The sequence below is a fragment of the Symphalangus syndactylus genome, chromosome 6 (genome assembly GCF_028878055.3).
Source record: "Symphalangus syndactylus isolate Jambi chromosome 6, NHGRI_mSymSyn1-v2.1_pri, whole genome shotgun sequence".
In the NCBI taxonomy this organism is placed as follows: domain Eukaryota; kingdom Metazoa; phylum Chordata; class Mammalia; order Primates; family Hylobatidae; genus Symphalangus; species Symphalangus syndactylus.
In genome coordinates, this window is record NC_072428.2 from 117,364,411 (window position 1) to 117,390,630 (window position 26,220).

The 26,220-nt window shown below is 33.9% G+C and overlaps 1 protein-coding gene across 8 annotated transcripts in view; it reads right to left on the reverse strand.

The window, feature by feature from the left end:
• The window catches only part of ZNF800 (zinc finger protein 800), a 47,236-nt gene that overhangs the window by 15,320 nt on the left and 5,696 nt on the right, over positions 1–26,220 (reverse strand). For 2 of the 8 annotated variants that reach the window (XM_063642226.1, XM_055283885.2), the window contains exons 3-6: positions 25,208–25,303; positions 16,606–16,749; positions 12,766–14,458; positions 9,473–11,246 (exon numbers count right to left, since the gene is read on the reverse strand). In XM_063642226.1, coding sequence (XP_063498296.1) covers position 11,246; positions 12,766–14,458; positions 16,606–16,749; positions 25,208–25,303 — 1,934 coding nt within the window. In that variant the 3' untranslated portion in view covers positions 9,473–11,245. Of the gene's footprint in view, positions 1–9,472; positions 11,247–12,765; positions 14,459–16,605; positions 16,750–25,207; positions 25,304–26,220 lie in introns of those variants that run through there. The other 6 variants (XM_055283884.2, XM_063642223.1, XM_063642227.1 and 3 more) reach the window with 3 other exon arrangements.

The following is a 26,220-nucleotide window of genomic DNA, read 5'->3' on the forward strand; positions in this document are numbered from 1 at the left end:
CCAACTAGCATAGGTAACCAGAAGGGTAGGGGTTAGAACAACTGAGACAAGGAGCACATAGGGAGGAAGAAATTTTAAAAGGAAGGTGAGTTTGGATTACTGAGTTTTTTGTTGCATTTAAGATACCAGTGACACATTCATGTGGAGATGTCTGACATGCAACTTTGAAAACAAATGGTCTTATAATAAGGAGAACAGCCAGACTAGAAAATGGACCTGGAGTCATCTTTATAGAAGTGATAAGTGATACCTTGGGAATAGAGGAATCACTAAGAGTATATAAAAAGAAAAAAAAGACATTAAGGAAACCTTAATCCATATTTGAAGACCTAGTAACAAAACAAAAGCCAGTGGCAAAACAGAAAGTATTAAATTTCACAGAAGCATCAGTCCAATAAACATTTATCAACACCCACCATGTTCTAGGTATTATGCTAGATACGGGGGTATAAAAAAAAAGACAGGACCCCTACCCTTAAGAAATGTATAGCCTAGAGAAGAGATAGAAATAGATTATTTCCAGAGAGTTATAAATGGGGCACCACAGAGACACAGAAGGGAGACACCCAGGAGGTCAGGGAATACTCACTGATGTGAGGCATTAAGATTAAATAAAATTATGCAAAGAAAGTTGGTAAGGGCAAACCAAATGAAATCAAGACAATGCTCCTGGACTTCTAAAATACTGAGTAAGATAACTGGTTTAGGAAAGAACTTGGTTGGAAGGAGCCAAAAGAGGCTAAAGTGATTTAAACCGGAAAGAATAATCTATCATTGGAAGAAAATAAACATAGAAGATGAAAAAAGGGGACAAGGGACAAGGGGCTTTTGGCCAAAAGTGTACAAGTTTTGGGTGAACTGTTACAAAAGAGAGATTGAAGGTGCCAAGCTGTGTAAGGATATGGGAAGAAAGGTGGGTAAAGAGAACTTATTTGAAGTTTGCTGAGCTTTATGTAATTGTATATTTCTATCTCATTAGAAGATTTCACCAATATATTACAGAAGTTCATTACTTTCCAAAGGTTTGGGGCTTGTCTGCTTCTTTTGAATGCAATACTGAGACTGGCCCAAAATGACCCAGTTATACGTGACCATGAATGTGTGGAAAAGGTAAATTTGTAAGCACTAATGCTTGCAGAGGTTAAGCATGATGTAAAGAGAGAAGCCACTAGATTTCACATTTATGTGGTGACCTTCAAGTGAACTTTCAACCGAAATGTAGGAGTAGAAAAAATTTACAGGTCGTTCACAAAGTTAATGGCATAGGCATGGCTCTAAAATTGTTCATTCATTCATTCATTCAAAAAATATTTACTGAATGCCTACGATGCACTAGGAACTAGCCTGGGCTTCGGTAATCAACCATGATCAAGAGACAGATTTCTCAGAAGCTTACACAGTCTGATGTAGAAGGAAAACAAGGAAATAAACAATTACAATGTGACAGAATCAGTACTAAAACAGGGTAGTATGAGAGCACATGGAAGTTTGACAGACTAGATGGCAGTAACTAGGTTCAAGGTAGTATAGAAGTTTATTTTTTGACTGAAAGGAATTTGAGCATGTTTGTAGGTTGAGGAAGAGGAGCTAGTGGACAGGGAGACGGAAGCTGGGGAGCAGTAAAGAGGAGGATTTGTTGAAAGAAAGTCCAGTGAAGTAGACAGGCAAGGGTGGAAGTGCTGGACTTGGAACAGAAAAACAGCTCTTCCTCCAAAGAAGGGACAGAAGATAAAAAAATAGTCCTGATGTGAAAAGAGCATAAACAAATGTCCTCTACTTTTTGTCATGATATAAGCAAGATCTGACTTTTATAAAGGAAGCAAAGATGGGGTTGAAGGCTTAAGAACAGTGTGAAAAGTTTGAAGCAGGCAAGGATAAATGAAATGATAACCAATCAACTCCACTTCTTAAGATTATGTAAATGAGAGAAAGCACAATCAATCAACAACTGTAGGCATGCTTTGTTTGGATCTGGAAGTGGAACATGAAGTGGAAAGCGAGCTGCATTTCACGGAATTAATTAGGTATGAATTAAACAAAGGTTAAGTATTAAGAATTATCAAGAAAAATCACTAAATGCACACCCATATAGCATGCAATTATATATGGGCTAATACTAATACAGTCAATGTAGCACTACCATGAGTTTGAACCTGTCACTATCACTTAGTAGCAATGGCAGAAGCTAGAAGGTTCACACAATGAAGGCAGGCAATAGAAACCATAAGTAACCAGAAATGAAGAGGAATCTCACATGTAGAGAAGCTATACAGATTAGATCACATAATGGGAAAAGTAAAAGCCAAGACAGACTGTTGACTAATGATAAGCCTGAAGATAACTGAAGTGTTGTTCCTGCCTTCCTTCTTTCTTCCTCCATCATTCTCTTAGCAACTGTTGTGTGCTAGGTACACTATGAGGCATTGGTGATACAAAGAAAAGACAATTCTTGCTTGTAAACTCAAAATGCATTCCTGTACCCACAGCCTAATGTTTACCAAAAAAAAAAAAAAAAAAGCTGTCCTGAGTTTTGCTATTCAAAACTACATATTGTTCAATAAGACATTAATCATGAAGAAGCAAAATAATATCATAAAAGGTCAGCAAATTCATGAACAATTAGCAAAAGGTGCCACCAAAAATGGCATCAAACTCCAGCATAAAGGCCCATAAAATAACGAAGTGCTCTAACTTAATAAACTTCTGTGAATCTTGGCTTTATCACAGATGTTACATTTGACTTTTCATTTAACGGTTGGATTATTGCCAACAAGAAGGCAACAAACATCAAATGGTAAAGCAAGATAACCAGAAGCTAAGTGCTAGAAAGTATTTCAGAAAGAAACCGATGCAAGTTCAGTGATCACTACAACAGTAATATTTACTGAGCTCTTCCCTGAGCCAGGTATTGTGCTAAGTACACTATACACATCATTAAGCTTTTATAAATTCCCACAATAAAGCTATCTATAAGGTAGTTTCTAATATAATCATTTTACAGACAGGAAAATTGAAGCTTAGAAAGATTTGGTAACTTGCCCACACTACAGAGCTAGTAAGCAAAGAAGCCAGGACTTGAACTCAGGTCTTCCTGACTCTTAAAAAATCTGTGCTTTAACCACCGCATGATTGTTTCCCCAAAAGAATGGAATGATGCTAGGCACATGATGGATGCTCGATAGTGTCTGTCATTGAAGGAATGAACAACAGGATATAAAGCAGCCATTGCACAGTAAGCTCAAATGTGGAAAGCACAAATAGAAAAGCAGAAACAATACTTTGAGGATTCACTAAATCACCACCTCAAACTGTGCAGCATAATTGTGGATGTCTGGAAAATAGCAGCAACTGATGCGGTGGCCTAATATGCTGCTACAAAAAATGTAATGGCTCTGAGTGAAAACTTTAGGCTGTCTATGAATCTACAAACCCAAAGAAGGAAATGTCATCAGGCAGTTTAGAAAAGGAACTGCAGATACTGATCGAAAGACTATTTTCCATGTTTTCTCGGTATGGAAAGGATTGCTGATGCTGCATTGACCTAACAGTCAAGATCACAACTTGCCTTTCATTCTGTCACCTTTCAAAAGAAAGAAAAACATGTATACTGGAAAGCTCATCGCATTTTAGGACTATCGTCTTTTAAAAGATTCCCACCAAAAGATTCCTTCTATGGGGCCCAGGGCCATGTTTTATGCCACTGACTCCGCCACCATGATCACAAATGACAGGACCAAGAGAGAGCAACTGTCCCAAGAGCAGCCAATCTACCGACTGGCCAGCAACCTATGAAGGGGACTGACATGACAGATTTGCCCAACAGGCAATGAATATAACTGGACTAATTAGATTTCCTCTTATAGAAGATTGAACTCAAGCTGTACGGAAAGGGAAAGTAGCCGAAAGATACAGAGCAGAGGGCAGAACGAGGCAGTTAAGACCATATTGAAAAGATACAGAGTGAGGTAATTTGTTCAAAACAAAATAAAGCAGAGTCTGAAAAGGGCTAATAGCAGCAGAGAAGCAATACTTCTCCTGCTCAGAGGGCAACATCCAGACACTAGAGTTGCATGATTTTTTTTTTCTAATTTTCTAACACCTACCTAGTTGAAATCTGAATGGTGAAGCCGAGTTGTACAATTACTTTTGGAATCCTATAAGGCCTGGTGACTCATATCTCCCATATTTCCCCAAATAAAGTCTTCTAATAAAACTCCCCTTAGAAGCTACCAAGTAAAATTCTGTGCTTGCAACTCAAAAAAAGAGCATAACATAACATTTGTATCTATGGGTACATATGCATTCACACGCCTCCAATTAGATGACATGGCAAGCTGGATGGTGGCTGGCAATCCAAGCATTGTGGATCTGACTTCCATCTTGCAGCATTTGTGGTTTGAACACTGTGTTACTTACCCCTAGTTAACCGTTCTAGAGAGAAGGGCCTCTATCCTGAACCTTAAAAATTAACACCTCCTACCATTACAATTGTGCACTTTGAAATTAAAAAGATATCCAGGGCAGTTAAATAAATAAAACCAAAACAAAACCAAAAACTCCTTTAAAAGTTTCTTGCCCTTATGTATGTGTAAATCGGTTTGTGGCTGAATTTTATGGGAAATAAGTGAATTTGTTCTCTTAGAATCACAATAAACAATAGCTGATTAGTCAAGATGGCCAGGAAAAAAAGGAAAAATCGGAAAACTAGGAAGACGTTTTGTGGAAAATATAACTTCTAAGTCTGGAAAATTATTCATAAGTTTCACTAAATGTGTTGTTATCTCTATGGGCCTCATTACCCTATGATCCTCTCACAGCCTACCTATACAAAGAAAGGAGAATGAGGCTAAAAAATTCTCAAACATCTACAAATGCCCAGTGCACTGCATCACAAGGAATTCGATACATCTCTAATAATCAAGAGGCATGCAAATGACATGGCTACTCTCCTACAAAAGCTTACATAAAACTACCCTAACATCTTCCTCCCTAACAACTTCTATGTCAAAATTGAAGGAAACTACATAAAAATTATTTCCCTAAAAGTCCTGGGTGGTTCATGTAATTCAACCATTTGTGTACACTGTGTTCCTAATGCTTCACTATTTTTTTCTTAGAAGAAAAAAGTATTCTTTGCTTTTTCTGTCCATCTAAAATAAAAGCTACTAGTCACAACTAGCAGGTACTTTAGGGTTCAGTACACCAAAGCAAGAAGAGTTTCAACTGTTTTTAAAAACACCTTTGCACAGCTGGGAAAGTCTGACTAAAAGCCACAGTTCTATTTCTCAGAGCTAATTTATTTTCAGGAGAGTCCCACAAACAGACGGAATTAAAATCCAATATCCAAAACCTAAGTTGTAATGAAAGCTAAATGCACCTAAGGTTCATTTTGGTATAATAATTTCTCATCTGAACATAACATCATTACATACTCTTGTACTGAAAATGTTGCCAGATTATACAGGGCAGGACAGCCAGATAGCATGCTCAAGCATCTAAAGACAGGCTGTTTTGTTTATCTTGGCTATTTTTTCAATCACAACATTCTACTGTTTAAACATTACAATGTTTTGCATCCCAGGAATATGTTCTCACTACCTGACACAAGCACTTGAGTATCAGAAACATAAAGAAGCTACACAGGTATAAGAACACCAGCATTTGATCTGAAGTTCAGGATGTAAAGAGTCATCCAAATCTAGGGACTCAAGGTTTTCTCTGGAGACGCAAATTATACTAGTCCCTAAACACTGACATTTCTAAAATCGTCACCTTATCATTTAAAAAGCCAGATCAAAAACAGTCAGGTGTGAGAGTAAACTCTCTCAGCAGATAACTTAACACTAGGGCCTTAGCTAAAATGTGGAGTACTGCCACAAATGACAACCATTGACAGGACTTTTAATAATTGCCATTCTCTTTTTATCTCTTCATGACACATTCACCAAAGAAATTTCTGGTTCAGCCCAAATCGTGCTCTACTGAAGAATCCTTTATTTCCATAATTGAATGCTTCCTTTCAAGTAGTACTACATTGCTACAAGTTTTGTTTCATCAAAATATTTCAGCAATGTTATCCAATTAGTATTTGCTTCATGTCAGTATTTTACACATGACCAAAAGTAAAATAGTTGTGTGATGAGACAAATAACTAATGCAAATGTTGAAACATATGTATTATTCTGGGGAGAAACCATAAAAACAAAGCCTAACTTAAAATCAACGTGCTTAAAACTCCCTAATGTCTTTTTCAAAGTAAATGAAAAATGTATGAGAATGATAAAATACGAATATCTGACTAGAAGAGAATTAGCAGCAAATAATATAGGTGGTTGCCTTCACTGTCCCAATTAAATTTAAAATCAGCAGATAAAATTGGATGTGCAGCAATAAAATTCTTCTAATGCATAAATTTCTATCCATTTAAATAGGTAAAAAATTCCAAATTTGAATATGTTGTGCAAGTCACTTACAGCAATATTATATAACATTTATTGTGATATGCCAGAAACTATTCTAAGTGCATTATAGGTATTTTTCATTTTATCCTCAGAAAAACCTATGAGGTAAGAAATAATAGCCCCATTATAGATAACTATAATCCCCCTTATAGGTAACAAAGGCACAGAAGGTTTAAGTAAACTTGCACAAGGTCTCACATAGGAAATAATTTATGGATCCAAAAATTTCACCAACTAATCTAGTTCCAGATCATTACATTAAGCTGACAAAAAGATAATGTAGTAAATGTGCTTTGCAAATACTAAAATGTGCAAACATAAGGTTGCACTAAGGGCACAGGTTTTGTCAGATCTAGTGTAAGTTTCTTACCAGCTATGTGAACCTAAGTAAATCACTGAACTTCTCTAAGTTTCTATTTTCTGTTCCATAAAATAGGGATAATGAAAGAATAGGTTTTAATTCATAGAGTTGTTGGTAGGATTAGGGACATTATGCATGTAAAGATTTAGCAGAGTGCTTAGCATATAACAAGCATGCCATAAATGTTCATTATTATTAGCTATTACTAAGAATTATCTTTCTTTTTTATAAACACAACACTGGTGAAATTTCCTAAAAACAAGTGAAATCCATCAATATTGAGAAGATAAAATGTTAAGACTCGAAGTCTCAAAATACATGCTGTATAATTTAGAGGTGGAAAAGGCTTACTTGCCTTAATACCATTACCAAATATTTATTTAAAGTGTCTTGGTATACATGAAAATGTGCTAGGCACCGCACAAAATTATCAAGAGTCCCTGACATCAAAAATACACAATCAAGCAAATTAATTCTGCTGAGTGGACACAAACACCAAAACCTCCAACTTTGGGCATTTTCTCAAACAGATGCACCTATGGTATGCTAGGTCCCTTTTTGTTTGTGGTGTTGTAGTGGTGAAAATATGTAGAGGAAGAGGCTTGAAAATAATAAGCCTCCCAAATTTGGTGTGGAGCAATAAAGATTCAGGAGGAAATGAGCTGCATTTTCCACTCTCTTACCCTTCCAAAAAACACTTTAGCTATCTTGGTACTAATGATTTCTATTAAATTAGAAGAAAAAAAGGCAAGGTAGGAGCTGGAAGCTCAGAGGAATAGGGTATAGAAACAATTTAGGAGAAGAGAAGTGAATTTGGAAAGTTAGAAAAGCCAAAATAATTGTAGGTTTTAAGTGAGACATGTTTTTAATCTGCATTCTACCATGTGTTTAATGCCTCAAAAACCACAGAACAACTATTCCTGAAATTGCTGATCCTTATTCCTTTTCAATACCAAGGATCCCTTTAGCTCTGAAAGTCAAAGAGAGACGAAAGGATAGCACAGAGTACAGAAGGATTTTGTCTAACAGCAGAGCCAATATCCTGCCACACATATCTTAGAGCTTGGCTTCAGATCAACTGAATGCCATGGCTAAATCATAATCCTGATAATCTACGGATTCCATTAGAAAAGTAACTTCTCCAACTCCAAACTAAGGATCTAGAATACTTCAATGGGTCACTGCAGGATACCTGGAAACATAATTTCCAAAATTTTTGAAGCATCTCTATCTCATTTTCAGAAGTCATGCTATTTGAAGAGATCTTTTGCAACTTCACAACAGGGAATGAATGATAGCCACTTCTACCTATCTCCACATGTATTTACCGTAACACCTATAGGGAAATTCCTCTTTCTATACTCATAGCCTCATGCCACAGCAAAATCATTAACTCCCCACTACTGCATCCATAGGCTCTTTAATGCAAACTGAGTAGAACAGACTATTGACCATAAAGTAATATAATAAATATATTCCTAAAAAATCTGAAGGTACATTTCAACAACTAAAGCAACCTGTGTCAACCAAAAACTTATATATACAAAACTAGACAAAAAACTAAAACCTAAGAATGGGTAATGTGTACATTCTTCAAAGGTTTTCTTCTTAAAGAGTAAAGGGGAGGGGGAGGGAATAGAGACATAAACCAAAAAAAAAATGGTTGTTGTGTATTCAAGGCATGTCTAATGAACACCTGCCCAATGTCAGCTATACTTCAGCTCTCATTTGCACTATTCAAACTTATGAAGTTGAACTGCAACCTATACCTGTTGTTTCTCCTCTCCCACCACACTTAGGAATGGAAGGCATCTTTAGGAAGGAAAGTAAGTTGAATTCTATAGGAAAACTCTTAATTGATCAAATAGCAGCAAAGGTAGATATAATTTATGGCCAGATAGGTCTTATATAAAATGAGCAGTTTCTGATGGCTCTTTGTGTGCTTTAATCCTCACTATAACAATAAACAGTCACCTAAATATGTGTTTATGTAGCCTACATGCAGAAAAGCTTCTGGCACAAACTTCTTAGGCCTCTTCTCAAGAGCCTTAAGCCTGAGCCCCTGAAATGACAGAGCTCAAGTCAAATCAGGAAGGATGAAGACCAGAAAGGAATACGAAGAATAATACTTTCTGGTCACTTGTTTGTTCTACCTTTCTAAACTGGTCCTAGTTCAGCTTCTCTTATATATGCCATTATCCATTAATTCAGCTATTATGATAAAATGTTTCCAATCTCTCTAATTTAGGCAAGTACTGACACAGTGCTATTTTTCCTACATAACCCAAATGAAATCTTTTGACAGCCCTGGAACTCTCATTTATTTCCTCCTCTAGATTCCTATTCTGTGGCCCCAGAATTACTACGGAGGAGACACACTGAATGGTCCCTGTAGAAACAGGTGGGTAGAGTAAGGGAATTCCAGCAATGGGCTCCCCTCCTCCAACATCAATTTTTCTTTCTTCTCTATAGTATTTTTAACAAGCAAGCAGAGAGGGAAAGGCTGGCATACAAATGAGAGGATGCTGCAAAGAGCAACCCCAAGCTTTTCAGGAATCCTCATATCTTTTCAGGGGTTATCGGCATTTATCTGGAAAATATCTTTGGAATATGTCTTGTGTATAGGAATGCATAAAAGATAACACCTTGCAAAAGTCAAACATATAGGTTTAATAATGTGCAACTAATTAAGATGGCTTATAAATGAAATACCACCTACACATTTACTTCCCTAAATATATTATACTATTAGTTATTAAAGTTAGATCTATAAGTACAAATTTTCAATATGTGGGAAAGTAAATCTGTTTTTAAATTAAAGAGAAATTATTATTCTATTTCTTAGAAATAAAACTATCAGAATATAATTCAAGTGTAGCTGCTCATAGTCACTGAATAAGTTTAAATTTGATAATAAAACATTTAAGTTTCAACCAATGCACCTTTGCTGAAGCACATTTAGCTGAAATAACTTTGAGTCTGGTTTATTTCCATCACATATAGTACATTTTTCCAACAAGAGCATGTACATTCAATATAGAACATTTCCAGCAATAGTTACAGTCTTTCTAGTTTCCTTTCACAGTATATTTTAGTGCAAAGCACTGGGAAGGTAAATGTTTTTCTATCTATAGAATCATTTTATTAAGACCTTGTGGATCTTTAACATTTTAAAATTTTATACAAAAAGTATATAGATGGACAGGGTCCCTCCTAAGTACAGGTGTGAACCTATATAAAAACATGGTATATTTTCTGCTGTACCTTTTATAATTATAATTTGACACAAATAACTAAAAAATAAAATATTCCTTAAAAAGTACAAAATATTGATACACAAAAACCTGCCCAAAATTTCATAAAGATAGATGTACTTCTGTTTTTCCTAAAAACTTGATTATAAAAATGGACAAGAATTCATCATTTTCTAAATTTTACAGTAGGAATCAAATATTATCTAAAGTGGTCCTTCAAGATTTTTCTTGGGAGAAAAAAAATCAGGGCTTACACCCGCATCTTCCTTTTGTAGCAATATTTAAGGAAAAAACTAGTATCATAAGAAGTGGTTGTGCATGGATTGTCTGCATCCATAAAATATCAGTAAGCTATTTATTACCTTCATATTAACATTAGTAAATGTGTGGTCTTTAAAAAAATAGGAACTGAAAAATAAGGTTGCATCTATCATTAAAGTGCTTTGTATAAAATTTAAAGAAAAATAGGGGAATGTTTAATTTTCATAAAAACCTACATTTACAAGTGAAAAATGTAATGATCCATGCATGAAAATGAACTGGAACTTTCCTGTGGTATATATTTTAGGATGAAACTTTCAAACACTTAAGTGCTGGAGAACAAGCTAGAAATAAATGGATGTAAAAATAATTACAAATATTTAGTAAGCTAAATATTTATAATGTGTTGATACTATTTTGTCTTTTGTTCCTAACATACACTCACTAGAAAATCATATATCTATACAATTCAGATGAAAATGTTGCCAAATAAAGAGAAACAAAACTAAAATCACTAAGATATAAAGTCTTTGTCAATTAAAAATTGATATTTTCTTCAGGTTGTTGATCACTTAATCAACAAATTGTTTAGAAAACAAAATTTGTAACATTTTTGTAGAAACTGTAGACCAAATGCACAAGGTCAAGGGTGGTTAGCTGATTGACTGTGATGACAACATGTAATGTCACAGCTACTTGAAAGTGCTGGAATAGGCAGTGCCTTAGAAACAAGTGGTTAGATGGTTATTATTTTAGTCAGAAAACAGCAGTTATAGTTGAATATTTAGAAAAATGTTTTTCTTTTTTTCCTCATAGTACCATTTGAAGATGTTTAGTGGTTCTAACACCAATTTAAAGTCTTTCCACAAAAATGAACTCCAAACCTTTTCGTACATCACTTGAAGTTATCTGAGGAGAAATGGGAATAAATGAACACTTTTGAGTTTACTAATAAAACCTTGTTTTTAAAATTATGCAACAGTAAATTACTTCTAAAAGATGGTTTCATCTCAAGTTTTCCACACAAATAAAAACATGTGTGATAATCAAACCACATTTAACCCTCACAGCACTCAAACTAATATTTTTCTTTAGAACCTGAATCTGAAACTAATTTAATACTCATTAAATACATTAAATGCCTTAATACAAGGGACACAGGTATAGAAGGTGAACTTTTAAAATATATATAGACCTGTGAAAAGTATAGGCAGTCTACTCATTTTATATTGCATTTTTTAAAAATCTACATTTGTTCCAAAACTTTCTTTAACAAGTAGTATTTTTTGGCCAGCCACGGTGGCTCATGCCTGTAACCCCAGCACTTTGGGAGGCCGAGGTGGGCGGATCACCTGAGGTCAGGAGTTCGAGACCAGCCTGACCAACATGATGAAACCCCATCTCTACTAAAAATACAAAATTAGCCAGGTGTGGTGGCTCATGCCTGTAATCTCAGCTACTTGGGAGGCTGAGGCAGGAGAATTGCTTGAACCCAGGAGGCGGAAGGTGCAGTGAGCCGAGATTGCACCACTGCACTCCAGCCTGGGCAACAAGAGCAAAACTCCATCTCAAAAAAAAAAAAAAAAAAAAAAGTAGTATTTTTCTTTCTTCCAAATATGAATTTTACTTTTCTTACAACACACAACCACAAAAAAAATCCCTAGTTAATAATATTAACTATGTTAAAATTATCACCAAAAAGTTTATTAAAAAGAGAGGGAAGCATTTGGGACCTAAATAAGCATTGTTTCCATAGATCAAAACTAAAAAACAGTAACTAACACATACTCCCAAGGAGAAGGAAAAAAAAATCCAAATTTCTATTTACCAACTTTCCCCCTTTGCCTGGAAGCACTATGTTAAAAGTAAATGATAAATGCTAATCATTTTTAATTCAATTCAGGGATTTTTTTTTCTGAGTGCAGCACTTTATTTAGCCGTCACAGATTAATTTTTACAATAATTACAGTGCCTCAAAAGATTTTTTCCTATAATTATCGGCTTCACAAGTTCATTCTAATATATTTAACTTTCCTACAATTCATTAATTAGTAGACTAAATCACTGAATCAAATTAAACCTGTGCAAAGTTAGTTAAACAGAAGACCTCTATTGTAAACATAAGCCAATATAAATGTATACATTTTACAACATTAAAAGGAAAGCACTGACCCTGTGCCATCTACCTATAACTACATTGCATTGTCCTGTGGAAGATAAGTTCTGAAGTTAATTTTGTTCCCAAGCCACTGGAATAAAGGTCACTGAAGAGGTAAATGCAATATGCACATCACTCTTGCAGTTCCCATTGCCATGAGATATATGGAAGCAAACGTGTTAAAATGGAACCAGCTATAAATTATGGTCAAATGATTTTTTTTTTAGTTCGATGGGGGTAAAAAAGCAAAACTCTGTAACTGTTCCTCACCAGACAAGAGCCTTAGATCTTGTACTTCGGCCTTTGGTTTTGTTTCCTTCAGGTGAATTGGAAGCATTTGCCTTATGAGTTTTCTTATGATGCTCAAGATAAGTCTTTTTGGCAAATGCCTTTCCACATTTATTGCATCTGTGAAGAGAAAAGTTTTTTGTGACTTTTACTTCAATACCGACGTCAGCTACTTCATACTTTTTACTAGGAGAGTTAGAAGTGCCATCATGTTTTGAATCACTATGTTTTGCTTCGTCCCTCGAAGGGCCTCTTTTTGCCACTTTATTTAGAACAAAATCAATAGGCTTTTTTATAGCTCTGATCTCTAAACTGGCTGTTATTTTCCCAAGATAACGAGATGACTTTTTATGAACCACAGTTATATGTCGTATCACATCACGTTTCCGACGAGTTTCATAAGTGCAAAGAGGACACTTGTAGAATTTAACATAAATGTTATTTCCATCTGTGTGCAACTCGATGTGTTTAGTCAAGTTCTGTTTGGAAGTAAACTGACGTTTACAAAGTTTACAGTAAAGTTGCTTAAAGTCAAAGCCAGCTGAAAGTTTTGGTTTCCTGGTTTTTTGCTGGCCACCTGCAGCCAACGGACTAGTTGATTTAGGGCTTTCAGAGTCTTGTTTAACTTTATTTTTCTGTGCTGCCGGTGTGTTCTTTTTTTCATTTGAATGATTTGTTCCCTTTAATTCATTCTGTGGAGAATGGGTAATGGAAGGGGGTGAAGATTCTACAGAATCTGCTGGTTCAACTTTAACTTTTATTTCTGAACTGTTGGCAGTATTATTAGGGCCTTTCTCTCTTTTAGAGTTTGTTCCAGAAAGAGTTATCTTGTGGACAATTTGCATATGTCTTTTAAGCATTATTTGCGAACTATATTTCCTCTTGCAAAGGAGGCATTTGCATGCAGTTAAATTGTATTCAGCCTTTGAAGACGACTTTTGTTTTCGAGTCTTAAAAGATTTTTTAGGAGAAATAGAATCCAGGAACAAAGGTTGCCCAGGCTTTGTTGCTATATCAGGAGTAATTGAATCCCTCCTTAGTCCTCTATGAACTTCATCAAAATGCCTCCTTACATTCGCTTTTGTAGCAAATGATTTACAACATACTGGACAACTCCTACTTAATGGAACTAGAACATTCTTACTGCGTCCTTTAGAGGATTGGTTTGGATTCTTTCGTGTCTCAATGTACTTTTTTAGTTCTTCCATCTTTTTCTTGTGTACTTTTCGAATGTGACGGCGAACACCTCGTCTAGAATTGAATTCTTTTCTACAAAGACAACATATCAACTGGTGACCAAAATCAGAATTGTCAGAAGTTTCCAAGTCAGCCTGCGACTCCTGAGGTTGTTCATCAGATGTAGGTGCAACTTCATCTGTAACAATCTCAACAGGAGGCGGCTCTACAGTTTCCACCTCTATATCTGTAACTGGTACTGTTTTTGACTGTTCAGTGTTAGTTTCCTGTATTTGAACTTCGGTTTGTTCAGGAGTACTGCTTGACTCTGTGACTTCAACAGGATTATCAGTCCTCGAAATATATTGAAACACTGCATTTTGATTAGTTTCTATGGGTTCTAGCTTAATAATATATTCTCGTTTGTCCACACTTGGATATATGGCTTCTAGGAGATCATGTATGGCTTGGCTTTGTTTATCATTTACATCAGGAAGGTCTGTTAAGGAAAAAACAACATTTTAATCTGAAGTAATTGGCCTGCTGTAGCCCTCTAATATTTTAAGATACATTATGAACCTCTATCTCAGAATCTATTACCAGTTTATTTTTATAAGAGCATTATCTACTTTTCAGTATTCTACAAAGATAAAAACTAGTATTAAACTAAAATTTCCTTTAAATTCTCATCATGATACACAAAAATGTTAAGAAACATATATAATCTGAAGGGCTACTTTTGCTTCAAATGCCCTTAATATAAAATATATAAGCACTTACGTGTCCTAAATAATAAAAACGATATTTCATATTTTTAGTCTGAATGTTTTAGACTAGCAAAGGCAACTCAAATTCTCGTAACTCAAGATTGATAAAACAGCATGAAAAATGTTACTATATAAACAAAAATGGTATTTTTTAGAAAACATAACAGCATTCCTATTAACTTAATGCATAATAGTCTAATCTAATCTAGTCTATTTGAGCATCTTATGAAAACGAAAGATTTGTAAGCAAATATGTAAACATAAATGGGATGATGTGTAGAAGTATTTGCTAAACTCAGTCCTATTACGTCTTCTTAACACGACACAATTTTACTAAAACAAATGATTAAAAACTATACACATTTATTTAAAAATCATAAGTAGTTTTATTTCCTTGTACAATAATTACACCCTCTACAGACAATCAATTATCCTATTGTAACAGAGTTGTCTAACACTGGTTAGGTTTCCATGTATTACTACTCTACAATCTAGCTACAAATTTAGTACCAAATCTCGTATCTATACCAATCAGGAAGTGATTCATTATAGCTCTTCTAGTCTATTCATCTGTCTTTTAAGATGAATAAAGTAGTGTCTATAAGAAAAACACTTTCACAAAAGTATTTCTAGAATGAGTATTGCCAAGACAAGTGCACAATAATCTAGCAAATCCATTTACCATTTCACTCTATAAGTTAACTCTACAACCAAAAAATAAATAACTACCAAAAGACAAACTAATTTTCTACTAGTATTTTAATTAAAAGTTTAGATTTGAAATGAATCTCTACAGACTGCTTTTTAATTTATATCTCAATGAGAGAATAGTAAGATCAAAATAGCAGTAGGAAAAATTTCTAGGTAAATACAAAATTTGTATTTAATCAATGCTCTATAATATACTTTAAACCAGCTTCATTATAATTAAAGCCATACTTATTTGGAGATTGCATTTCATATCAATCCCAAAAAGGTTAAGTTGAAAAATGCACAGAATCCACAATGCATCTATGGTATCAGACTGACCAAGTAAGTTCTATATTTTGTAAGTCAACAAAGAGTTAAATCCCTAAACAAGAAATAATAAGGTAACCCAATATTGAATTTTTTAAAATTTACATTAATTCTTTAAAGAAAGAAAATAACATTAGATATACTGCCAGCTTAATCACACAGAGACAATACACTGCATTCAAAACAAACACTCTGTTCTAGAAAGACTTTATATTAGTCTGCTATCTGCCTTTATCATATAAAGTTATACTGGATCTCAAATCAGCCTGTAACATAACGTAATTTCTGAGAAAATGACTTATCTAAATTTTTCTGAAAACAAAACTGATCTTCAAATCAAGACCTAGAAAATACTAGAAAGATTAATAAAGACTTTTTAATGCCCTCCACCATTCCCAAGAAATGAACAAATTTACCTCATTCTTTGCTCTTTATTCCCAACCTTCTCATTTACTTAAGGGAAATCTAAATAAGTGATCAGTCACATCTGGTTGCAAGTTGTTAAAGAATAAACAAGTAAAAAGTAATATAAACTAGAAAATCCATTTATGGCCCATATAAACATTCTAAAACAATATCCAACATTTTAATACAAATAAATATCCTCTTAAATCTAACCTCTTATATGTCATCTTTAGGAAAACCCAAGTGGAAAGCATTGATATGAAAGTACCTAAGAAACTGAATGTAATATTGAGTCAAGTATTTCATTTTATTCTCCATCTCCATCTAAAAATTACCTGTAACTAGACATCATTATCAAATTATCAGTAACTAGATACCATTTTAATGCAAATGTATAGTTGCAGTATAAGAATATTTAGCTGTAAAATGCATAACTGAATATATGAATAAAACTTACTGTCATCCATCTGGAGACTTGGTGGGCAGTAGAATTTTTTATGGGTAATTAAATTTGGTAATCCTCTGAAGAGACTGCGGCATAACTTACATTCAAAAATAGTGTCCACATCTTTTAATAAAATATGCTTAAGTTGTTTAGTTCCTGAGAGAAAAAAGAAAAGACAAACTTAATACAAAATGTAACTTTAACATGCACTTTTAAACTGGACAACCACTGTTGACAGACCAAAAGTGCAGTTACTCTCTGAAAACAAAATATAGGCATTGCCAATTTCTACCACAGTATATTTAGAACTAAGTTATAGACTAAATTCTAAGCAAAACCCTACTATCATTTGGAAATCAGGACAACTAAAATTGATGCTTCGTTCCCACTTCAGCAGCCAATCAATTCTTGATATATCCCAAGGCAGTGGTTCTGACATGAGGTTAATCATTACAATGAGCTGGGAATAAAGATGTACACAGCCCTCCCCTAGAGGTTCAGATTTAATAAATTTGGAGTAGGGCAGAAAAATTAAATGTTCCCCCATTATTCCCTGGCAAACTTTTTGGCTGGTTCTTTCAAGCTCTTTTCTGTATTAGGAAGTAAGCAAGGAGTTTTTCAATACATTTTCCCCTTATTCCTTAAAGAAGGTCAAAACTGTATTACAGGATTGCCTGTGACTTTTCTTTTTAAATTCAGCTCAAATTACTTCAGGTTCTGGGCCAACACGGGATTATGGCTATTTAGCGTGATTCTCTACAAAGTAGAGAATCTTTGTCCATACTGAGACATAATTTTGAACTTTGCTCACGCCTCTTGACAGCATTATAAATTTATTCAAAGTCTTTCTCCCTTAAAACACCCCAATTACAATTAAGTATTGATATAATTACTAGTTTAATGCCTGTCTTCTCTACTAGATTATACACTCCAAAGCAGCCAAGAATAAGCCTATCTTATCTACAAGTGTAACGTATTCAGCTCTTATAATGCTCAAAAACTATTTGTTGAAGAAACGCTACTAATCTAGGGAATCCAAGTACTATGAAAGAATATCTTTAGGCAGAGAAAAAATAAATGGCAAAAAGCACCTGATCTTTAAAATAAAAACATCCACCAGAAATAAAATACAAATGGAAGGTCTTTAGTCACTACTTTCCTACAGCTGTTTGCCACAGGTAAGGTGGCAAAACTGATCTGCACTACTTTACTAATTAATGTACCTTTACTTTCCTCAAATTAAAACTTTTTTTAAATTGACAATATATTGACTTGAACAGGAAAAGACCCAAGTACCCTGAAAAATATCCTTAAGACTGTCTAGGTGCAAAGTGTTGTGTCATTTAAGAAGCACTTAACCATCTATTAAGCTCTGGGACTACTAAAGAGTATAAACTATCTTAGAAGTATAATTAATATAGTAGGGTCTATAAATGTTAAATAGCTCAGATTCAATCTTTTGCAATCTGTTTACATTTAATCTTTGAAGTGTATTTTATCATTTTGAAAATGATGATAAAATCATTTCCCCCACCTCCACAACATACACACACACACACACACACACACAGAGAGAGAGAGAGGGAGATAATTATTTTTGATCCAAGCATTCAAAATTCTACTGCAAAAAAGTTACCAGGTTATCACAACTTTACTAAGTCTTGAGAGATTCCAAATCTGATATTATCTACTTGTATGACCTTAAAAAGCTTTATAATCTTTGTACTTTGGTTTACTCATGTTGTAAAATAGAACAAACCTAACCAAACCTAAGTTGAAGAATTATTAAAGAAGATATGAACCTAAATCCCAGGGAAATTATATACTTGAGTTTCTACTGGAAAAAATGTATAGAATAAAATAATTTCTACCATTTCCCAAATCCAAATCTATGTTTACTCCACTAGTCCTTATTACCACAAAATCAGAAAACATAAATTTAAAAAGATTCAGAGAATAGCCTGAGTGTTATTCTTTAAATTCTCATATATATATATATATATATATATATATGAAGTCAGAAATATATATATTTCTGAAGTCCATTTCACATTACAAAATATCTTGGCAACGGACTGCTAATATATTTAGTTCATAGTTAACTTCATAAGTGAGTGACAAACTATGAGAGGTAGACTGATTTTAAAACATGCTTTGGCTAAGCCTAATTGACCTATATATATTTCTCAGGAAGTGTAGGTGAGTATAGTAGCAGTGGGAAGAAAACAGGAAACTTTTGCACACTGATTCTAAACTACGAAACCTGCTAGACCCGTAATACAGATTCAATTCTGCCTTTAAGGATAGTCAAAAAAAGATTGAAGAGGAACACCAAAATAATGTGAACTAGGTTTAACTTAAGAATTCAACTTTAAGATTTAAATAGGATACATGTACATGGCTGCAGATTTAAAGCATAAAATAATCAGTCTGTAAACAACATGAGGTTATACATAAAAAATAGTCAACTGTAAAATATAGGACTGCATCTCTAAATCAGACATATCACTTTGCCTACCAGGTTCTGAATCACAGAAAAATAAAGACACTATCAATTTCTTAATTAGTCCTAATTATACAGTTAAGTTATATTCAGTAGGGACTGCATATTTATTCTCAATAAACATCCAAAAAAAAGTATTTGCCTCTAACTTTAACTAATCAATCTTAATTATCAATCACAAATGCTTCCCCTTACCCCTGCCCCCCCCCCCACAGAGAGAGAGAGAGAGAGAGAGGGAGAGAGGGAGAGAGGGAGAGAGAGGGAGAGAGAGAGAAAGTGTGTGTTATTGTTGATCCAAGCAGTCCAGATTTCTTTCAGGTCCACAGATACACCACATGTTCTCTTTCCCTCACTTTTCAGGCCTTCACCTATGTTTTTTCCTCTCTGACTATAACATTCTCCCACTTTCCTGATCTGACTCACTTCTAATAATCCTTCAGATCCCAGTATAGATGTCACTTCCTCCAGGAAGCCTTCAATAATCAACTTCTTCTCTGTTTTTTATTGTTGTTGTTTGTTTGTTAAAAATCCTTTACCTACACTCTCATAGCACCCTAGACATCTATACTAGCTTATCCACTGTTCTGTAATTAATTACTTTTCCATATCCCCATTCAACTGGAAGATTAGAAGAGAGAAGATATCTCTGATGCTCACCGTTACCCCAGCTCTCAGGATAATGCATGACTGACATTTGCTAAATGAAATACTACAGAGCTCTATGTATTTAAAAAACCTTCTCTAAAAATAAGATTTTTTAAATCTATGTGAAGTTAACTGAGGAGTCAAAAATGAGACTTTAAAACTTCTCTAATTCCACTTACATATTTAACAAACGAGAAAAATAAGGTGTGTCTCAGTCCACAAACAGAGATAATAAAAGTTTTTCCCTTAGTTTCAGTCACCATTTAAGATTTTGTTATTTTTTCCCATGGAGACAGAATAGGTTTATTCAAAGTCAGCTACCATTTTCTGATTGCTCTGCTCACTTACAATTGGACACAGCCAACTGTAAGTGCCTCTGTCAATAGCTAAAACTTCCTGTCACCTGAGACAACAGACATGGTCATCTAGACAGCAACATAAAGTTCCTCCACAGCTCTTGATGCTGAGAAACAGAGAGCTATGCTGACTTCCTTCTTCTTTTCCTATATTGCTCTCTTTCTTGCCTTAGGGTTTTAAATTATCTTAGAAATCACCACTTACTGCTTACATAGATCAGTACCTTTCAAACATCCAGCCCTCCAAAGGAAAGGCTTTTGATAGCTAAAGATTAACGACCGTATATTCCAGATTTTCACACGTAATAGGTGCTCAATAAAAATTACTTAAACTTCATCAAGGGTTTATCTTGTGTTATTCTTTAATGGCAAGTGCATTGCATGTACTGGTGAAAATGTTTAAAATATTTTTTCAAAAGGAATCAGTATTCAATTTTACATTAGGTTTCATGGCAGTCACATTACAATATGACAATATTAATTCTAACTCTGCTAGACAAAGACAAGGTTTCATTTTCTTACTTAATGCACTGACATGTTGGTCAATGCCCATTTTAAGTGATGACAAGAATGCTTCTTAAATGGTATACTACTTGCTTACTACTGGCTCAAACATAAACTCAATCTTCTTTAGGATGACCACTTAACTACAATATCATCCAAACACTGCAAGTAAATAAATGTACGTTCCTCATCACAACTCCTGAAGGAAATTTCTTACTGATCATCCTTAACATAAGGATTTAAAGATACAAAGAAAACTTAAGAAATTGAAAGTTTTATCCTAAAACTATCACCTATAAGGGTTGGTTAAATATACATATACGTGTGTTAATTATAGAGCACTGCCACATACCACAATAAACTTATAAGTAGAATAAAATTATCTTAGGACAGTGCCTACTTGGGGAATCTTTTAGTTTAATCTAACAAACACTTATTGAGCACATATTAAATACCAGGTACACTGTTACTCATTGGAAATATGAAAGATACGGTCTTTCCCCAGCTGAGAAACTCACAGACCAATATAAATGGCTGTTGTCTTGGGAATGTAACATCAGATGACATGCTTTGAATGTGAATGTAAGGAAAACAAATCTACTTTTTTCTTATAAAAAAAGTCCCACTTTAAATTTCCTATAACTGCTATATAACAATAAAAAAAGAAAAAGCCATCATAGGTATGGCACTCTCCTAAGTACCTCACAAAAATCACGTCCACCCTACGCTTTGCCTTTAGAATCAGGACAGAAGCATCACCATTCAGTCAGAGATTAAACTAATTGTAATTAAAGTTGTTTTAAGGAGAAAAAAAAAAAGCCTAAATGACCAAACCCAAATTTGGAAAAATAATGACAGCAAACATCACATGAAGCTAATTCTCATTTTTCATTACCATACAATTAAAGTTACAATTTATTCCTCCCTAAGAGTCAAAAAAAGAGTTCCCTGCACGTACTGCTCTAGCATATTCTACATGTAGAATCTTTTTTCTACAAATTATATATTTCTCTTCTTACAATATTATATATTTCAAGAATTTAAAAAGAAGATGTCTGCTTCATATTAAAGACCAGTCTTGAATACCAGACAAAATGATTATCCTTCTCTTTTCCCCTCATTTTTCTCTTTCTAACCATAGGGGCATTCCATAGTTCCTTTGCCTCTAGCAGACAACTAAGAGATTCTGAAAGAATACTGAACTCAACTAAACCAATTTAATAAACACATAAAAGATATTTAATAAATATGTAAAGGTAGTACACTTTTTATCTGCTATTTAAAATTTTGTTTTGGTTTGGGGAGAGAGGTCAAAGAGGAAGGAACATAAACTGAAAGTGTTATAGAGAGAAGGGAAATCTGAAGACACCATATTACAAACATGATCCTAGCAGGATGACACAGCCAAAGCAAGACTACACAAAGGGTAAGGCACAGTCAAGGTAGTACAAGAAACCAGGGGTTCAGAGCAAACAGCAGGTCTCAAGTCAGCCAATCATCAGGAATTTCCAAGTGGAAAACCTGCAGCTGCAAAACACGCAGGATTCTTAAAAAATGAGGCATCTATCTATGGACTGACGTCAACAATAAACAGTTGAATCTACAGTTAATAAAGCAAAGGTACACAAGAGTACGTAGAGTCAGCTACCATTTGTGCTAAGAAGAAAATGACAGATATATGTTTGTATATGTATAAAAGGTCTCTGGAAGAAGACACATAAACCATGCAGCAGTGTTGCCTGAGCAAAGGGGAACTGAAGGACAGAATAGTATAGAAACTTATTTTTTCATCTATACCCTTTTGTACTTTACTATTTAAAACCACAGACACATATTACTTATTATAAAAAGAAAAACCCATTTAACTTAATTTGCAAGTTAAGCAGACTAATAAAAATATACCAGAAGTCAGTAAGAATTTGTAATTTAAATCCAAGAAAACAGTTCAAAGCAAAAGCTGAAGTGTCAGGCAAACAGGATGGGTTAAAACTGGTCAAGCAGTCAGTATAGCACACATCAAGTGGTGGACATTAAAAATGAGTCAACTCCTTCATAAGACAGAACCTTTTACGAACTTCCAGCTTGTATAGGAATTAATACCTGGTCATAGCCCAGTGTAGGCAGAAGGTGAGACACAAAAGGAGATGATACAGCAGTTGAAGATAACTATCTGAGCTTGAAGATAAAGGTAGATAACCTAACATATTACTACCATTCAACCTGATTTATACCCTATAGGTTAACAAGAGCAAAAGCATGGACTTCAGGGTTCTATCTTCAAATATGTCAAAGATATATAGCACCACCAGGATAGTTCTCTAAATGCAATGTGTGTGACCTAATTGTAATGGAAAGAGCCTAGAAATAGATGAGTCATTGAGGGTGTGCTTGGGAGTAGAGTGGAATAGGAAGAACAGAGCCTCAGAGCTAGAAGGGATCTTTGTCCCCAAGTTATACAGTCCAGACTTCCGTACCATTCTCCCAAGGTTTTAGTCAGTCTCAACTTAAATGCCTTAGTGCTAAAGAAGGGCTACCATAGTAGACATTAGATTAACCAGAAATGCAAGAGATTACTATCTTGAAGAAATTAAAATTTCTTAGTTACAGGATACAGTAATGAAGTAAACTAATTCTTCTTTTAATCCAAAATTAAGTTTCTTTTTACAACTCAGCATATTTCTAAATCACCTCTAACTTAAACTGTTGGGTACTCAGAAAATTAAAATAATAGTATTTTCAGAATTTGCCTAAATAAAAAAAAAAAAGGCAAATTTGCTGATATCATTTTAAAAAGAACACAGTTCAAAAAATCAACATAAAATGGCTTTGGAATTATATCATTTCAAATTACCCATTTCACTGCCTCACTTCTTTAGCTCAGAGAGTAAAAATACGACAAACACTGAGAACAGATATGATCACAACACAATAAGAAAATAATTAATCTTTAAATATTTGCCTTCTAAAATTAAAAAAGATTTTTGGAATCTTTTTTAATTCTGTATCCACACAGATTTTGGGTACAGGTTCTTGTTGAAAAGACGGTTTTTTAACAAGTCAAAGCACTTATGACTTAACTAATTCTAACTTCTTAATAAAAAAACACTATAATAAACTGACACAGTATAACTTCATTAATTCCAAATTAAGAATTTTAAAAAAGAAAACTATAACAAGTAATATTACTAAATATGAAAAGCTATTGCTGTCATTTCCATGGTATAAGAACCAAAAAAACCCTTTAATCTCTATTCTGAAAGTAGCTAAAACAAGCAGCAACTATTTTTTCTGTTATGCCAGAAATATAAATACTGTCCCTGATAAGTAAAATTCTATTTTAATTGAACTTATCACAAGAAAATGTGACCTATAAATTATCTGTTAGTTGAGCGCAATTATCAAAAGTAAAAATCAAACAACAAAAAATCCCTAAAACAGTTTATACCACCATCCAACATAAGGATAGGCACTTGGTATACAAGCAATACTTCCTAAATTAAATACAAATAAAAGCAATGCCATGAGTACTACAGATGAAAAGTCTAAGAAATGGATCTTTTGGAGAGTCAGAGAAAAAATAAATGTTTTAATTTAGATTCTATGTCTTAGAATCCTAAAGTAAAGCAAATATATGATTTCCCCATTTATAACAATTTAGAAAGAAGCATCTCAAAAAATTTCTTATGAATACAAAACAAGTAGTTACATATGAATTATTTTTTCCTTTGAACCTCAGAAATTTTTCATTAAGGTAGTTAAGACTTAAAAAATAATGACAAGGTATTCTAATCCTCTAAGTGTCCATCAGTCATATTTATTTGCTTGTTCACATCTGAGTGAATACTCTGTAATGTCAGAGAAGCCAAATACACAAGGGGTGGACAAGTGGATTATAGGAATCACAGCAACCTAACATCTCACTGATAACATAGGGGCACTAACAGTTTCCAATCATTTTACATGTTGTAAGTAATACCTATTTTAAAACACTGGATTGCAATTAACAATTATATTTATTATAAAGCTAATTCTTATTATCAGCTAATGAAAATAAAATCTAAGCAAATCTATCTGAAGATATCAGGGCTGGAATATTGTCTTTCTTCTATCTTGTGCTCTATTAAAGATACCAAAACTCCACAAACTCAAGGGTTAGGGAGAAGAAGGTGAATCACACAAACATAAATAAGGTAATTAACCTAGAACAAATGACATCTCAGACATTCTGAGTAATCTACTGTACCAAAGCTCATGAAGACCCAGAATAATTTACTGCCTTTTGAGAGTTTACACAAAACATGCCAAAAGATATCAACAGATCTTTAAGAAGTGCTTTACCAGAAAATACACCACATAATATATTTCTTTAAATAATACTAAACAAATTTATTTTAAAATTAATATACCATATATAGTACTGAAGAATAATCTCTAGACCAAGTCAATATTTATACATCTACTTTTTTAAAATATAAAAATTTTAAATATTCTATAAAGAAAGCCAACATATACATTTTAATGTTTTTTAAAAATTATTTCTAAGGACTTCTAGGTAGTTTTTAACTACTATGTGAAGATTGAAAAATATATCCTAAAACATTCATACCTGATCGAAAGCACTCAATTATTTGTTGAATACCAGATTTGGATGTCTGTAGTGGTTGCTGTAACAAAGGAGGATCTCCAGGTTCCAGGATATAAACTACATGGAAGACAAACACCCACCCCAATCCCCACAAAAAAAGGGTTATTTAAATCATTTACTATTAAAGTAAAACAATGGCTTTCTACAATTACATTAAGGATAATCACACTTGTGCCCGCAAACACACACGTATATATAATATGTAGATATATATATAATTAACCATCATCTTTGTAAGGCACAATGAAACAATGGAGAAACTAAAACTATTGTCAATTAAAGGCTAAATTAAGGCTACTTAAGGCTAGATATTAGGTTTCAATACAAAGACCTTACTATTTTGGTATTATTTAGCACACATTCTTCATGTTTGCCTTCTTATTCCCCTTGAAGAGGAACCACTATATTTAATCAAAATTCTAAGGCAATGGTGGCCTAGCCACACTTCATAAACCATTCCAAAACCCTCTGGATAATCTGGTATAACTCTGGATATTTGGGAGCAAAATGTCAAAAATCACTGCCTAAAGAAATAACTGAACAAGTGCACAATGATGGATGCAGAAGAGTGTTCACTGTAGTGCTCTGCAGCACTGTATATAATTAAGAGAAATTTCAAACAACTTAAAAGTCTCTTAATAGTGACCAGATTAAATAAACTATGAAATGTCCATAGGACAGACTTTTTCACAGCTGTTAGAAAGCATGAACTAGTTCTATGTGTATTCACAACAAAGGATGGCAAGAATTGTTAAGCAACAAACACAGGTTATAGAATATGATCCCATTTACATTAATACATAGGTAGGTGCAGAAATATATAAATTTAATATATATTTGTATATATGTATAAATGCTGTTAGGGTGGATTTTCAGGGATGATGTTTGCTTTCTGCCTCACACTTCAATGCTGCTTCAGAGTCTGGCTTTTAGAAGTACGCATTTTAGAAAGGATACATTTTTACAATAAGTAA